Raw genomic sequence first — 16,746 nt, forward strand, 5'->3', positions numbered from 1 at the left:
AGGGAGGGGGAAGATGGCGGCCGCGGGGCGCGGGCTGCTGGCGGCGGGGCTGTTCCGCGGGCGGGTCGCCATCGTCACCGGCGGCGGCACCGGCATCGGCAAGGCCATCGCCGCCGACCTGCTGGCGCTAGGTGGGCGCGGGGAGGGGCGGGGGCTCCGCGGGGAGCCCCGGTGGGGCAGCGGAGCGAGGAGGGTGCAGGGGGTCGGATGAGGTTTGAGGGACGGCCGGGGAGCGCCCCGCGGGCTGCGGTGCTTTTGGGGGGCTGGCGGCGCTGCCAGGAGCGAGTGGGTGGGACGCTGTGACAGGGGCGGTGAACGGCGAGGGCCACAAGGTGAGGTTGGTGCGGGGCTGTGCCTTTCGGCCCGCTGGCACGTAAAAGGTTTTAAACACAGCGGTCACAGTGAGGTCATGTTAAACCCGGACCCTTTCTCTCAGACTCTTCCTTCAGTGAGTTTTCATCTTGCGTTCACTGGAGGATTTATCGGTTTGTTGAACGGAGCCTTGCGGAGCAGAGTCGTTTTGAACTGCTGTCCACACAGTAATATTAGAAACGTGGTGCTTCTCTCTCAGTGCCTGTGACAGGCATGTCCTGAAGTTGAAGAACATCTTCACTGTGGGCTGAGCAATGACACATAATGCCAGTCATGACTGTCATGAAGAAAAATAAATGAAGTAGTGTCAGCTTGTGTAGTAGGTACCAAGTGTTTCTAATGAGTTGTAATAGCTCCCTCTCCCAATTAGCATAGTTAGCAAAAACATAGTCTTTTACTGGACTTTATCAGTGTGTATATTAGTAAGCAGTTAAGTTGATAAATATAACTGTGCTACTCTGGCTCAGTATTTGTGTTAATTGGTAATTGTGTGTGCCATTTTAAGGACTCTGCGTTTGTCAGGTGGTTGTTCAAGTGACTGGAGTTCTTAATTTAAAATATCAGGAGACCTCAGAGACTACTATCTTTATGTATATTGTTTTAAGATGGTCACTGATTAAAGGTGAAGCTCCCATTCCTAGGGATAGGTAGTTGCAGCACTTTTTCTGGGAGAATTCAACTATTTTTTGGCTGGTTTTTATTTTTGCTTGTTTGTTTTGGTTTGGGTTTTTTTTGGTTTTGTTTGTTTTTGTTTTGGGGTTTTTTGGGGTTTTTGTTTGTTTTTTGTTGGTTAGGTTTTTTGTTTTGTTTTATGTATATTTTCATAAGACAGCCTGAGTCAAATTAACAGCTTGCTGCTTCTTCCTCCCACTAGTTATTTCGAGTTGATTCTGGTGTTTGATCACATGAGAGGCCAAATTCCACTTGGCAACAGAGGAGGGGAAAAAAAACCCCTACACCTGGCGAGATGTGAATTTTTTTTTTTTTTTTTTTTTACTAATTGCGAGTGTTGAATTGGTTTTTGTTAAAGCAGATAAGCAGTTAACCTGGTATGAGGAATGGATGACTTCTGCTGGGGTACTAAGATTATGGGAGCAGCAGAGCAAACTGGGAATAAGACTTCCTTGTCTGCTTGGCAGTGGGAGCTAGTAATTTGCTTATCCACGATATGAAATTGCATGCCTACTGGATTTGCACTAGGAATTAATTCAGTGTGCTTTGGTTTAGTCTATGTGGTAGCAGTTGTTGAATCCTTAAAGCTATCCTGAGTCCACTGGTGTGACAGAAGAAACTAGACTGGTTGTAATGTGAGTGGTTGCCTTTAATTTGGCATTTGCATTATTTTTTCTCTGTAGAATAAGTCCTTCTGCCTCCAAATGCTGAAAAAACCCAGAATACTTGAGCTCCTGCCTATTTTTTCCCTCTCCTTTCTGCAGCTAGGATTCTGCAGTGCCACAGGAAAGCCTCTTCCTGCTGTCTGTAGTCTGCAGATAGGGATTAATCTCGTGAGCCTATTATCCTTTCCTTCGGTCTCTGTAGGGTTAAAAAGCAGAGCGTTACATTTGCTCACTGCTAGTCAAAATTACAGCCAGTCACACAGTAAGAATATTTTTGTGTCTTTAGAAGCAAGCATTTTTTTGTAATCAAGACCTGCTGAAACATCTTTAAATCACTTAATTGATAAATGAGGCAGCTGTGAGCAGAGGCAGCAAAAGTGATATTTGAAAGCTGCTTTGCTGACTCTGCAATTCACAGGCTATCTTCCCCTCTGCAGGAAGGAGAGGGAGCCTTGTGGACTTTTTTTTTTTTTTGATTGCTCTTTTCCTGGCACAAAGGGATCTTGTTGCTAAGAAGCGCCTGACATCAGTCATTTCTCTCTCTTGCAAGAAATTCAACACTGTATCTTCTAGTCAGTGACTAATGATGGTGCAGTTTTCCAGGTATCTCCATGATGGTATTAAAAAAATAGCATAATTCCATTAGCTGAAGAATGTTTCATTTTGTCTCTACAGGTTGCAGTGTTGTTATTGCCTCTCGTAAATTTGACCGATTAAAAGCTGCTGCAGAAGAACTAAATTGTATGTTTTCTTCCATGAGTCCTGCCAAAGTGACACCCATACAGTGCAATATCCGCAAGGAAGAAGAGGTAAAGACTAGTGATCTTGTTCTGAGGCTTCATATGTCAAAAGCATATTGTGTATATAAATTCTCACATCTCCAAAGGTCTCTACCCCCGCCAAAAGTAGCTTAGATCAGAGTATGTGCTTTCCGAGGAAAGACATTTGTTAGCTACCTCAGCAAGAAAGCATTTGTAATTGCAGATGTTCTTCTGACCAGGCTTACATATTTCAGAAGTTTTTGGGAGAAGCAGGCCTTGGAACTGGCATGTTCTACAGCCGAGCCAGAGCCTACTTAGTATGATTATTCGTCACATTTCTGTGACAGAAGTGAGGGGGTGTAAACTTGTGAAGATGGAGACCTCAGAATAGTTCCTTCAAACAAGAAGGCATGGGATTTCAGTGCTTGTGACTTGACACAAGTGCCATGCATTTTCATTTTAGTTTGTATTAAAGCCAAAAATCTCCCCACAGATTTATAATATTTTAGCCATGTTTAAATTTTGGTTACAGTTTGAGGTGTGCCTCATTGCAAACTTTATTACTATTCCAGTTGTTTTTTTTTCTATTTTCTTTTTATTCCAAAAAATGAAAGATCAAGAGCCAAAGTCCTTAATCCAGGTTCTTCAGAAGTTTGCATGCATCTCCTAATTTTTTATCTGTATAATTAAATATTTAAAAGTCCAACTTCAGGTTGGATTTTTAGCTTATTGAAGACAGCTAGAAAAGCTTCCAGTAACCACTGATTACTACATTTTTTTAACCTCTCAAGGTCTCTGTTGAATAACTTACATATTAATGACCTTCAGAAGCTATGAAGATTCTGGAAATAACCTAATATATAACCATAAAACAAATAAAAAATAAAATTTTTTCCCTCCTGAAACAGTGCGTGCCATAAAATATTTATAGCTATATACTCAGACTTTCTCTCCTGAAGGAGGTGAACCCTGGGGCTGTGCAGTATGTCACTTCACCTAGCAGTGAATTTTAGATTTGTATTTACTAGCATCAGCAGTGCAACATAATAGGTTATGACAGATGTCAGAGGGCAACTTACGTGATTAAAGCTACAGAAAAGGGGTAAAGAGAGAAAAATGTCTTTTTCTTGCAGAAAGTACTCTGTGAGGCTTAATAACCATCTGCATGTGAGTCTCATTTCTGTATCAGTTTAAAAATGATTTAGTGGGAACTAAAGTGCTCAATGAGATGGTACAGGGCTTAATGGTGAAATGAGGTACTCTTCACTAAGCTGCCATTCCTCCTTTGTTTCCTTCTTTGGCTAAATAACTATTTGACAGGCTTAAGTGGCTTTGAAAATTTTTGAAGGTGCTTTTGAAGCCTTCTTTATAGTGCTGTGTAAAGTGTTTAGGCATTATTCTGTCTTACAGGTAGCCATGCTGATACTTGAAGAAACTTTTGTCTTTGCTATTACCCTGCAGTTTTATCACAGAATTGTCCTCTTTCCAGTTTAGTTTTAAGCTCTGTTCATTTAGAGACATGCCAGAACTTTCTTAGAACTTTCCACATGATATTGGTGAAGCTTCTATTGGGTGTCATCTGCCAGTGGAAGTTCTCTTTAAACACTGTCTTTTCAGATCTGTATCTATTGAAGAAAGGGTTCAGAGGAGTAAGGCAGATTAAGCTCCAGTCTTGAATTTATCAGTTGTTGGTCCAGTTTTATAGTTTGACTCACTTCAGTTCTTCAGCTGCTCTTACTTCTTTCTGTTGAACTCCTTTTCAGAAAAAAATCACTCTGAAAATTTCTTAAGCTCTTTGCTGAAGATTTGAATAAGGAATGCAATTTCTGTTATATGTTAACATAAGAACTTGTGTATCTGTTAAACAAATATTTGTCCATTCCAGATGCCCATCTCCAAGACCAGATTTATTTTGCTGGTTAGAGACATCCTGCAATTTTTGTTCTTTAGCTCTTGGTTTTCTGTCTCTGTTCTCCTTTAGTTCTTCAATGCTTGAAATTCTCAGAGATTACTAAATCACAGCCACTTGTTATTTAATTTCTAAAATTACTGTTGAACCAGAAATATGTGGATCATGTTTTCAGGTTTTCAGTTTGTAGTGAGGATAGCACTTCTTTACACTTAGGTATTTCTGTTTGTTTGTAAGTTGAAACTAGATAAGCTCAAATTAACAATCGTTAACTTAAACTGCTGAAAACTGTCAGAACTGAGACTTGTGGCAGGTTTTCCACAACCCATTGCTTACTATTGCTCATTTATGATGTTTGCTAAGAGCAGCAGTGGTGAATACTTCTTTCTAATTTGCACTTGATTGCCTTGGGGAAACTAGAGGAGAAGTACCTTTGGGCATTACTTTGATTCAAAGAGCATCGTACATCCACTTTCAAAATGTACTCCATTCTTAACCTAAAATTTCGTGCCTGGGACTTCAAGTCTTAAAACCAGGGATCAGTAAGAGATGTAGTGGAGGATTTTCTAGCCTCAGAGTTTAATCTTAAGTAAAGGCAACACAGTAACACAACTCATTTCAGTATTTTCACAAATACAGAAAGCAACAAGACTTGTACAACTGTGTTGGCTCTGTATGCTACTCATTAGTAGTTTTACAACTCATTGTCTGCTTTCAGTTTAGTATTAGTGAAGAGTATTTACCTCAGAAATTAAGGAAACACATTGTTGGGTGAGAGAACAGCCTCTGCAAGGATTCCATGTGAACCATTATATCCTCTTTCTCAGCTCTTATACCGGGTACCAAAGAACTTGTGCAGGAGAAAAACATTATAAATGTTTCAACAAGGGAAAAAAAACCTTAGGAGTTCAAGCCCTCTTAGATGTCAGAACTGATCCATCACAAGCTACAAAGCCCAGGAAGCTTCCTGAGCAACTCCATAGTTCATTTAGTATATCCTTCTGTCTGACATCTCACTGAAGTCTTTCTAAGAGTAAATCTTTCTTTTTAAGGAAGCCACCATGATCACCTGTAGGAACAAGCCATCTGTTGTTACTGTAACATGCTTTTTTTTTTTTTTTCATCCCTTCTTCTCCATCAGTTCTGCATTTTTCTAAAGGCCTCTATGAATCCTGTCCTGGTTTTCATTTTATAACCAGGCAAACTGGAAGGAGGAACTTAGAATAGAGGACATTTCAGAAAGATGAAGGTACATTCAAATTGCCAGATTATTATTTTTTTTACCTCCTATTGCAAATCTTAAAGTAACTGACCTACTTTGAAGATGACACAGTTCATTCCTCTAGTTTTGATCTGTGAAATTCAAGCACTAGAAGATTTATCACTCATCACATAATGCAATATATTTGTTAGAGCTCTTTCTGGCTTAGCAAGAGTCAAATAAAGTGCAGTGAATTAATTGCTGCAGAAGCTTGATGGCGGATATCACGGGGATAGCTTAATTAATTCACATTTTTAAGTCTCTAAATCTTCATCCTCAGAAGCCCTCTTGCTTTCTAGCAAAGCTTACTTTTCGTTTAATTTGCAGGAAATAATCCACCTTGATGGAGGATTTTCAGCTACTGCATAACCTGTCAAGCTTATTTTTGTCATGAGTTTGCTGCTTATTTTTACTAGTTTTCCATTGAGTGTTCTGTAAAGGATAAAACCCCGTTTTTATTTTTTAGAATGGAAGAGTAGAGGGTTCTGGGATGCCAGTAAGAGGATCTGAGGCTCCTGTATTCTGTTGTAGGGCCTTATCCTGGAGCAGTGGTTATGCGCCTCTCCCTTATCCTGTTGTCTGTAGGTAGTGATAGATGTTGCTTCTTTATGATTATGAAGCTGAAGTGATTTTAATTGTTTGCATATTTGCTAGCACTGCCCACATAACCTGTTGAGAGCAGGTCAGTTTGCTCTTGCTGAGATGCAAACCAGACAGCTCTGTCATGTGTGTCTTTTCCAACCAAGCTCTTTGTCCAAAATCCAAGGACATATTTAATCAATTTCACTGCCTTAATGTAACAGTGACCAGAGCAGAGGGGAGAGACCCCATCCTTTCTCCATTATGAAAAGAGCTTTCTATTTACCTCTCTATGTATTTGGAAGGGGAAGAAAGTATTTGAGCATCTTAAATGGGGAGCTATGACAAATCTATTGATGAGGCAAGACATGAGGAACTTTTTACCTTTGTAAAGCCTTTTTGCTATATGCTATGGACAAACGTTTCTTTAACTGGCACTTAGATAAGTAGAAGACATGTATAGGTAAGTGGAAGATAAAACCTTGTACTTCTGGTAAGCCACTTCTGTTCTTGTAGTCAACAATTCAGAATCCTGTGCACAGAATTTTCACACTCAAGCTCCTGCTGCTGGACCAGACCCCAAGGGTAAAACCTGTCACTTGGACATCTGACAAACAGGACTTCTTCAGACAGACTCCATATATAGTACTACTTAGCACTTACCTTGTGTCTGAGTTCACTAGTAGTTTTTCTTTTCCAATAAAGCTGTAGCTTAGCGTAGGCTCCGTTGGTTTATAAATGCTTAATGCCTGTCTCTATGAAGCCTGTACTGGAAGACCGTGGCTTGGAGGGGAGTTGTGGGTAAGAGATTCCTGTTGTTGTACTTTTAAATAACAAAGCAAAAACATGAAGTAAAAATGCCTGTTATCACTGTGCCAGAATACCTACTAGTTTCAGTTCCCAAATAGTAAATCTCCAACACTCTGTAGTGGGTTGTTTGCCTGTGAGTTTTATTTAAGTTCAGAGTGACCTGTGAATGCTTGTGGACATTTGTCCAACTACTGTCATCTTGGTTATCTGTGAAAGTGTGCTACTGCATAATACTTTTGAGTTGCAGTCACACACAAATGTCCCTTATTGAAGAGCTCCAATGTTCTGGTTATGTCTGAAATGCCTGATTTTGCTCTTTTCAGTCTTTTCCAGAAGAATGTCCTAAACTAGTAGCTCTACCTCTTGAGGCTTTGCTTTGCTTACAAAGAGAGTGTTTAGTAACTTTTCTAAGTGCATTTTGAAATTATAGGACTGGAAAAGAATCTTCTTGAGTTCTTGCTGTGATTTAAATGTGTTCTACCAGACTCTCCTCCTCTCTGTGCTGCTGGCTGCTGTCATGTTTACTGGGTGGTGACTGGGAGAAGCACTGCAACGATGTTTTTTCTACAACACAGAAGACATTGTGAAAATTGCTATATTTGGAGGCACCTGAGCTGTCACTAGAGAGCCTGCTGGCCATTCCTGCTTTTCGTGAACAGAATTAAAATTTGAACAGTCCCTCGCCCCCCCCCCCCTCCACATACACACTGGAGTTGGTCTGAGCCTGTAATTATTATAATAATCCAGTGTATTACAGCTGTCATGTTTTGGTTTTCTAGGGCTTTTTCCCCTCAGAAGTGCATCTCAAGGTGCAGTAGCTGATGTTAGAAATAAGATGACATTCAGAATTTAAAGATGGTGGTTTAAGTATCAAAATTATTTCCTTGAGGCCTTCTTTCTCAGCAGGCATTGGTTTTTCAGTCAGGCTTCAGTCACTTTATGTTTGTTTACATTTTTTTCTTCAGAGAGGTGCATCCTCGCAGGATCCATACTATCCTGTTAAATCATCTGAAACTGTTAGCAACAAAAGATATCAGGCAGCTATTTATGAGATTGAGTAGCTGACATGGTGAGATACAGATCACGCATTGCTTGCTCTTTTTTTTCTGATGTTTTCTATTGTTAACTATATACAGAGAAAGGCTGATAGATATCCTTCCCCTAGTCCAATCTGTTTGAGCAGCAGCATCACTGCAATTGTTTATTTTTCTGTTGGTTTTTTGGTCTGTGTTTTATTTAACCACAGATGCTAATAACTTCATGTATGCTTGAGTAGGCAAAACTGATGCATGGTATCTAGTTATGATTGATGATGTAAGCAGGAAACAGTCATGTTGTCCCATTTCCCATTTTTTGAGATAAAGGTTAAATTATTTATTAGCTGCTATGGAGTTCTTACTACTATCTTGTAATAATATTTTTGCTAAAGAAGATAACTTGCATTTCCAGCATTTTTTAGAGCTCATGTTTTGTAGGGTAACTAACCTTCTTGGTCTGTGTAAGAAGATTGACTGTTGCCAACTCATATGTCATAGTTTTAGTGAATGTACAAAATTTCTAGGTAAGAATGTTAAAACTCCACAAGATGACTTACGTTTTCTATTTAGAATGCTCAGGTGTACTGGCCAAATAAAAAAGCAGTAGTTACCCTCTATGGAGCTCTTCGAGCATCTGATGTGAGCACCCCCACCCTTTTGAAAAATGTCAGGGGATTTTCTCGGTAAGACTTGTGTAGCTTCTGTGTGTGTTTGACTATACAGATCTTCAGCAGCTTAAATCCCCTTCTTCTTTTGGTGCTGGTATTTTATGTAGCACCTGCATTATACCAGCAAGATTTCCTAAATAAACATGGACACAGCTCAGCCCTTCTTGGATAACTAAACCTTACAGCCTCTTTGAAGGCTGGACCTCCTCTTGTTCTGTGAAGGGGTATGAGAGAGAAAATATTGTCTGAGAATGAAATTGGGTACAGGGCTTAATCAGCATACCACACTAACAAATATTATTTCAGGTAGAAGCTTTGGTGAAGTCTACACTGAGTCTGCATGGGAAGATTGATTTCCTGGTGAATAATGGAGGGGGCCAATTTGCAAGTCCATCTGAAGCCATCCGTGCAAAAGGCTGGAATGCTGTAATAGACACGAATCTGACAGGGACCTTCTATTGCTGCAAAGCAGGTAAGGTCTGAACATAAAGCTTTTTTTTGTTTTGTTTATTTTTTCACTTTTTTTACAGCAATACCAGAAGACACATTCTTATCTGACAGTGGGTATTTGTTTTCATGAATCTCATCCAAAGTTTTGCATTAAATGGTACATTACATTTGTTCATATATACAAAGATACATTTAGGCAAGTATGATCTTCTGGTTAAGACCAGGTTTGGGGAGACAGTTGGCTTGGATACTCACTTAATACACTATAGGAAAACCACTTAACTTCTGGGGCCTGTATTTACTGTGTGTAACACAGGAAAATACTTTCCCTTCATGGATATAAATTTAAGCTTAAATTTAAGTATGGCATGTGATTCTCAGATAATAGTTGGAATGTGGAAGTGAAAGTAATTTACATTACATAAATAGTAAAACCATGAAATCTTGATTTCCACCAAATGCCTCTTGACAATCATTGAGCCTTACCTGTACTACACCTGTCATCCCATAACCTCACCTCTGGCTTGGCAAGAGTGCGGTTCAAAGAGCAGATTTGGGAAAATGTGTGCTGTGGTTGCAGTTAGGACTCCAAATTTGTCTTCCAATTGGCAAGTTCATTTGTATGCATTTCTTCTGATATTTATAGGTTATCTTCCTCCTTCATACAGTGTACAATGCCTGGATGCAGGAACATGGAGGAGTCATTGTCAACATTACTGCTGCCGTGAGAAATGGGTTTCCTGGAATGTCGTAATATATATTTTATATATATATATTTTATATATATATATTTTCTTTTTACATTTTCCTATGTTTTTCCCCTAGAAGTACTAGTTGCTCTTAAACACTTCAGCAGCAGAGTATAGAAATATAGCAGTTTGGTCAAGAGAGAGCAAGAGTATCACTTGGCTGAATGTGTGGGGATCTCTTATTAATCCAGTAGGGACTACAGGAGTAAATGGCATCTCTGATCTCTCTCAACTGTTTTGTAAGAAACTATGCAGCACACCATTTCCAGTGGAGCTTTCATTGGAAATGGTGTGCTAGTGGACTGAAATGCTCTTTGTCCAAATTGCTGGAAAGTTTGCAAGAACTTGGCACCAGTTACTTTTCTCTTCTATGCTCAGTTTGCAGATCTTGATGGTGCAATGAGTTAAGGAAATTGGACCAGGAGCAGGGGAGTAGGAGGAACATTTCTAGTACGTTACCAGGTTTTGGCTTTGTCCTTCAGCTCACATAATGCCTGCCTTTCCTGTTTTCCTTTTTACTCCCACTTTGTAGACATCTTTCTTGGAGAAGGTTTCTGATGCAAATAGAATCAATTCTATTTGCTCTGCTCCTTTCTTGACTGGGAGGAGGCTCATGGCTACAAACATACTGCCATGTTTGTAGTTGTTTTATACTGATGCAAATGATTACAGCCATGAAAAGGTAGCCTCCTATCCATACTTGTACATGTACTATATTTGTTTCTTTACCCTGAAAATGGAGGTGAGCAGGAGTTTTCCAATTTGAAACTTGCTACCACAAAAGTTCCAATGTGTTGAAAGGGAGTAATGCTCAGGAAATCAATTGTTTCGGTTATTTTCTTTTCAAAAGAAATTTTGAAGTTGTCAATGTGCTGCATGTTGACAGTTTCTTGAAAAAAAAAAAAATCTGAATTTCTTCTTTGAAACTTTTCCTCTTTTTCTTTTTAACTTTGAAATTGAGTTTCTATTGAAGAAAACACAAAAAATATGATGCCTCAGAGCATTTAGGCAACAATATACTTTGAGCAATGTGTTGCATTACATCTCTTTGTCCAGCATTGAAAGTTTTCAAAAATAACATATTTTAAGGAACAGCAGAATATTTTCTCCGTAGCTTGTTCTTGGCAGTACAGAATGAATGTCGAGATCCACAGGGTGGTGCTGAAGCTGCAGTTATTTGAGGTTCTCCGCTGTGGTAAAATCTACCTGAATTATCTCAGCAAATATGCTGAAGCTGCTTTTGAGAGTTGAACCACAAGAAAAAGCTAATTCTGTGTAACGGTGAACAAATTTTCCTAAATAACTAATGTTCCTAGATGTAGGTGGATAGACAAAATTACTTACAAATTAAATTCCTGCTGAATGGATACTCATTGTAGAAAGGTGCTATTGAAAAAGATTTGGCTTTACAATTCCAGCCACCACTTTTGCTGAAAGTCACCCGGTACAGTTTTCCATAAGTATTAATTTTGAACATAAAACTTGTCAAGTTTGCTCATAGTGTACTTGGGGGTCATTCATACGTTTAGACCATAAATAAATGAGTTATATTTTCTTACATTTTTCTTCACGCTTTTGTATTCTTTCCCTGGTATTTGAGAAGCTGTTGTTTCATCTCCTCTAAGTCTTCTTTGTTAGGCTAAAGAATCTAAATTCTGTTCGTTTTCTATCAATCCAACTGTCTACTATTCCTTATGCAGTAATTTTGTCTGCGTTTGTTCAAGCTTGTAATCATTTCAGACTAGTCTCCTATAGCAGCAAGGTGTATGACTTCAACTCTTGTCTCTATCTCCATCCATCTAGAGTAATTTTTGAGTAGTGACTGATTTTAATCATGTCTGTCAGAAGGTTTAAACTGTTTTTCAGACCACTGCCCTTCCAAATCTTGTTTTACCTCTGCAGCCTACAGGTAGTTTTACACAGCTTGAACTTTACCTCCTTGTTTCACATTTTATAAGCCTCCCTCTGCCATAGAGTAGCTGACCTCGTGTCACACTGGGGGAGGGATTGTAAGTATTTCCAGCAATGACAGGAAGTCATAGCACAGCTTGTTGAAGCAGTGAACCTATGGTCAGACTTACAAACTAGAGAATTGCTGTCTCTCAGAGGGTTGGTCCAGCCACAGAAAGCTACTCTGACTACCCCAGTGAGACTGCAGTAGAATTTATATTGGGCACTCCTAGCTGAGGGAACAGGTGCTTCCTTTGCTTTCTTCTCTCAATAGGCACACAGGAGCTGCAAGAGCTGCAGTGGATAACCTGACCAAGACTTTAGCACTGGAATGGGCCCACAGTGGAGTAAGAATCAACAGTGTTGCTCCTGTAAGTAATGGCAAATTATATGATTAAACTTAGCAATTGTACATGTTCATAATTAAAGCTTTCAGGCCAAAAGGGGTTTTAAAATCTATAACTGTTATTATATAATCTATAACTAAAATCTGTAACTGATTTTGGATTGTTTATGCATTCATTTATTTATAATCACCTCATCTGTGTTCTTTGGGTCATTTGAGAGTGTTTTGTACTTTCTGGATGATGAGTCAGAGGATTTGGGATAAAATTGCTTCTGCTTTCTGCTTTGACTCAGCACTCTAGTTGGTTTTTTTGTAGCTTAATGAAATGATACTGGTACAAGGTGGTAACCTGTCTTACAAAGCCTTGACATGAAATTACTGAATGCTTTGTGTTTCGGTGATGCATACATTATTTCTGAGTTCATGAAGCTTTTTCTGTTTTGAGGTTCAGGTATGCTGATGGTTTCAACCTGTGTTTACAAAGTTACTTTAAAAATCTCTGAGTGTTAACATGGTGCCTTTTACTCTGTGTTGTACATGTTAAGTTAGATTTGCTTTAGACATGAAGAGAACTTATTTGGAGTGAACCTTCTCTCAGAGAAATCACATGTAAAAATGTGCGTTCTGATTTTTTTTCTTATCAAATTCATGCAGACAGGAAACCACTATACAGGTCAGCTAAAATATGCCTGCCACATTTCTGAGGAAGTAGGCAGCAGATAGTTTTTTTTTTTTAAATAACAGTATGGAAAGAGCAGCTATATTTTGTAAAGGATAGTACTGCAGATACAGAGGTTATATGGAATCTCTAGCTTTAAATTTTGAGATTGTGTGTTTTGTTGTGATTTTTGTAATCTGCTCTCAACCACAGTTTATTTTGCACATTTACTCTTTCGAAATCAAAAGAGGAAATGTAAATTTTGTGCAGCTACTTCTACATTCAGGAATTATCCTACCTCACATAAGTGAGTGTCATAAGTGAGGTGTCATATTTGTTTAAGTGAACCCTAGGAAAGTGTCGCTACTATTTTTGTAGAATGTCTGTATATCCTGTTAAGCCCCTTGTCCTAAAACATCTGGCTCTCTTTGACTGGCATAGCAGAGAATGCTTAATGGCCGATGTGTGATGATCATTCAGGTAGTGGCTTTTATGTAGCCTTTGTGAGACCCAATTCATCTGGGGACTCGTTAAATATTAACATCTACTGGCTTGCACTTCCTGTTTATTTGTTTTTTCTGATTTATCAAGTCTTGGGGAAGTAAGTAATTAAGACAGCATTATTATGTGAATATACTTTTCAGGCATGCTAATTACCTAATGAATCATGGTGATTATACATTATAGCACATGTCAAAAGAAGTTTTTGACAAGCAAACACTTCAGGGGTTTGGCTCTTTCCTAAGTATTTGCTAGCTTTGTTACTGTACTGGTAACAAAAGTCCATGTTGTAGTTACAGTGATACTTCTGTCACCTTTGTGGACACTCCAGGTCTGTGGTAACAATACAAAACTGTTACTACATTAGAGGAGCAGACTAACCTATAGGGAATCGATTCTCAGAGAGGGAAACGTGCATTCTGAAGAAAATGGTTGTGCATGCTCACATTATACAGATCTCTTAGAAATCTTAGTATGTACTTCGTGGATGAATTCAAATTTTGTTATTTGACTTAAACTTCAGTCCCAAAGATTGTGTCCTGACGGTGTTCCATTGCTGTAGCCTTCATCTTCCCTCTCAAGACTAAATTGGACTGAATAATCATCAGAACAAACATAGTCACCTTTTTCTGTTTCTACAGCAGCTATGTAGGGAGAGTTGGAATTCTGACTGAAATCTGCTTCCATAATTCGCAATAAATCCGTCTCGTGTTTTTACAGATGACAAGATGCTATTGAGAACTTGTTCATGGGGCTTTGTAGTTTCCCACTGTAAGCTAACATGAAATGCTTGTAATTTCAAAGCAGCCTCTGAGTTTCTTTATACTCCATTTTTTAGTTATTGAAGTGACAGCGGAGAATTGGAATAATCAGAAGTATTGTGCTTGAATAGAGAAGTGGCTGGCAGCCAAATTACCTTCTTGTATAAATTATGCTATTCCATTACATTTAAAAACTTGCATTCAAGTGCTCTTTAGATAGTTTAATCCCACGGGAAATCAGTGATGACAACTTCACAATTTTAGAATGATCCATTTAAACATATGCAAGAGAACTTAATTTTTACTGTGCTGTTTTAAAATTACTAGGGACTAGTATTTTCGGAAACTGCTGTTGCAAACTATGGAGAGCAAGGTATAATGATGTGGTTAAAGAGCATACCAAAAGTTCCTGCCAAGAGGTCAGCAGTTCCTGAGGAGGTAATGTATTTCAAAACATTTGTGATATTTCTACTTCTGTGTCTCTATTTAGAAGCCATTTTATTATGTGGAGAAAAAAAAGACTTAATTCTGCACTGTGATGGAATATTTAAAAAGAAAAAAAGCTTGTAGTAATGTGTAGTCATGCCAAGTGGGAGACTTAACCAGTAGTAACTGATATACTGAAAATTTAATTCAGCTGCCTCTTACAGCTGAAGTGTTTCATGGTAGACATTAGTTCCTGAAGAAATTGACTTCCAGCAGGGATGAATGAAAGAATGAATATTAAAGTGAAAAAAATTGTATCCTAAAAGTACTTAGCTCTCTTCTACCAAAAATGTGCTTATTTGATAAATTGGTCCGCATTTTTGTTTGATTTTTAAGCATTTGGTGCTGAGAGCTTATTGTTTTTCTTTTGTTAAGTACTTGATGTTCATCGCTAGGAGGATGGTTTTAGGACTGTTACAGTTTTCACTGAGTAAAAAATATTAGTGTGCCTTACCTGTGTAAGTTTTTACAAGCCTCTTTGACATGTACAGTTCCCAGTGGTCTAAGAAGGATTAAAATTGTAATTCTTTTGACAGATCTCTCCTGCAGTGTGTTTCCTACTATCTCCAGCTGCTTCTTTCATAACTGGGATAACCATGGTTGTGGATGGTGGCCAAAGTTTATACAGCCATACCCTAGAAATACCTGGTAAGAAATGGGCTACAAAATAATGCCCTTCTAGTGAATGAGGTTGGGCAATGGGAGGACACAAATGTAAAATGCCTGGTTTCTCAGTCAGCTAAATATTTCCTTTTATTTGTTTTCCTCAGATCATGACAGATGGCCTGCACCACCAGAAGGAAAAAATTCTGAAATGCTGAAAAAGCTTCTTTCTGGCGAGTTCAAGCCAAAGCTGTAAAAGAAGGAGATTTCACCTTATTCCCAGTTACACACTTGCTGATAATCTGACTTTGTGATTTGAGCTTATAATTCTCATTAATAATTTGATTTCTCATGTGTAACTACACTGAGTGCCTTGATTTTCATTGGTCTATATTTAAAACTTGAAAGACTGTACACAGGAAATATCTTCTTTGAAAACACTTGCCATTCAGTCTTTTGGAAAGGGGAGGTATAAAAGACAAATTGTCCATTTGCATAGAGATTAAGTAATCAAGAATCCCAGCCAGAAGTGAATAGATTTTAAGTGAAGGGAGCCGAGAGGGAATGTTTTGGAATCCTTCAATTAAGGGAGAAGGTACTTTAAATATCTTGTTATTAGTTGCATCAATAACCATTGAGGTAACTGTTATCTGTACACTATTTCTGTTCAGCCACACACTGAGTGCTCAACAATGGTTTTAAAGACCAAGTACAGTAAGTATTTCTCTGAAAATAATTAAAAATAAGGTGGAATACTCTTATTAATATTTAAAATAAATTGGCATATTGTATTGGGAATATTTTGAATTGCTTGCAAATACAGTCACACAATAGAGTTAAACTGACTGCTGCTTAAATGTGATAATAGAATAACTCAGATGAATTTAAACTTGAATATACAGTTAAAGTTGGATGGAAAGTGGTAGGGATTCATCATGCAAAATCTTGAAGCAAAATCTGTGGTGTGTAGTGCAGTGCTCTCTTCAACGTGCTATACTTGTAAAGGAGAGATTTATAATCCTTTGTTTACCAGTTAAAATGCTTTATCCATATCTTACAGAACTTTGTTTATCAGTGTCTCTAAAATAGATGTGATTTTTGTGAATAATGCGGAGATGCCATTTAAAAACCAGAAATCTTGCAGTGTATCACTTGAAAAGGCTTTAAGGCAAATATTCTCATGTCTGCCATCTTTAGTGAAAATATAAAAAATAAGTAATGACTGTGTTTGCTGTAACAATTGAAATTTGTGGAATCAAGTTGCTGCAATAGAAGTGAACTTTTAATACTTCATTTTGAACTGAATGTAAGAGTCTGCCAGTTGCTTGTACTCTGCAAAGATGTTTGGCCTTCATGTTTTTCAGTAAAATAGGGGTTCTTACGTAGGTACATATAGATTGCTTTTCATGAAAATCTGAATTCCGTTTTTGGGTGGGAAGAGAGGTTTGAGTCTAAATATGTGCTCTTTCGGGTGTATTCTCCTTCCTTAGTAACTGGACGATCATTTA

The 16,746-nt window shown here is 38.3% G+C and overlaps 1 protein-coding gene across 1 annotated transcript; it reads left to right on the plus strand.

The window, feature by feature from the left end:
• Positions 1-4: 4 nt before the first annotated feature.
• Positions 5-15,774, plus strand: PECR (peroxisomal trans-2-enoyl-CoA reductase). Its single transcript, XM_027879802.1, has 8 exons — positions 5-131; positions 2,385-2,518; positions 9,041-9,206; positions 9,853-9,934; positions 12,158-12,254; positions 14,477-14,587; positions 15,172-15,283; positions 15,406-15,774. The coding sequence occupies exons 1-8, from the start codon at positions 14-16 to the stop codon at positions 15,492-15,494; spliced, it is 909 nt and encodes a 302-aa protein (XP_027735603.1). The 5' UTR covers positions 5-13; the 3' UTR covers positions 15,495-15,774.
• Positions 15,775-16,746: the final 972 nt, after the last annotated feature.

Source organism: Empidonax traillii, unplaced genomic scaffold (genome assembly GCF_003031625.1).
Source record: "Empidonax traillii isolate 1590-97213 ecotype Southwest subspecies unplaced genomic scaffold, ASM303162v1 scaffold5:size3517227, whole genome shotgun sequence".
Classification (NCBI taxonomy): domain Eukaryota; kingdom Metazoa; phylum Chordata; class Aves; order Passeriformes; family Tyrannidae; genus Empidonax; species Empidonax traillii.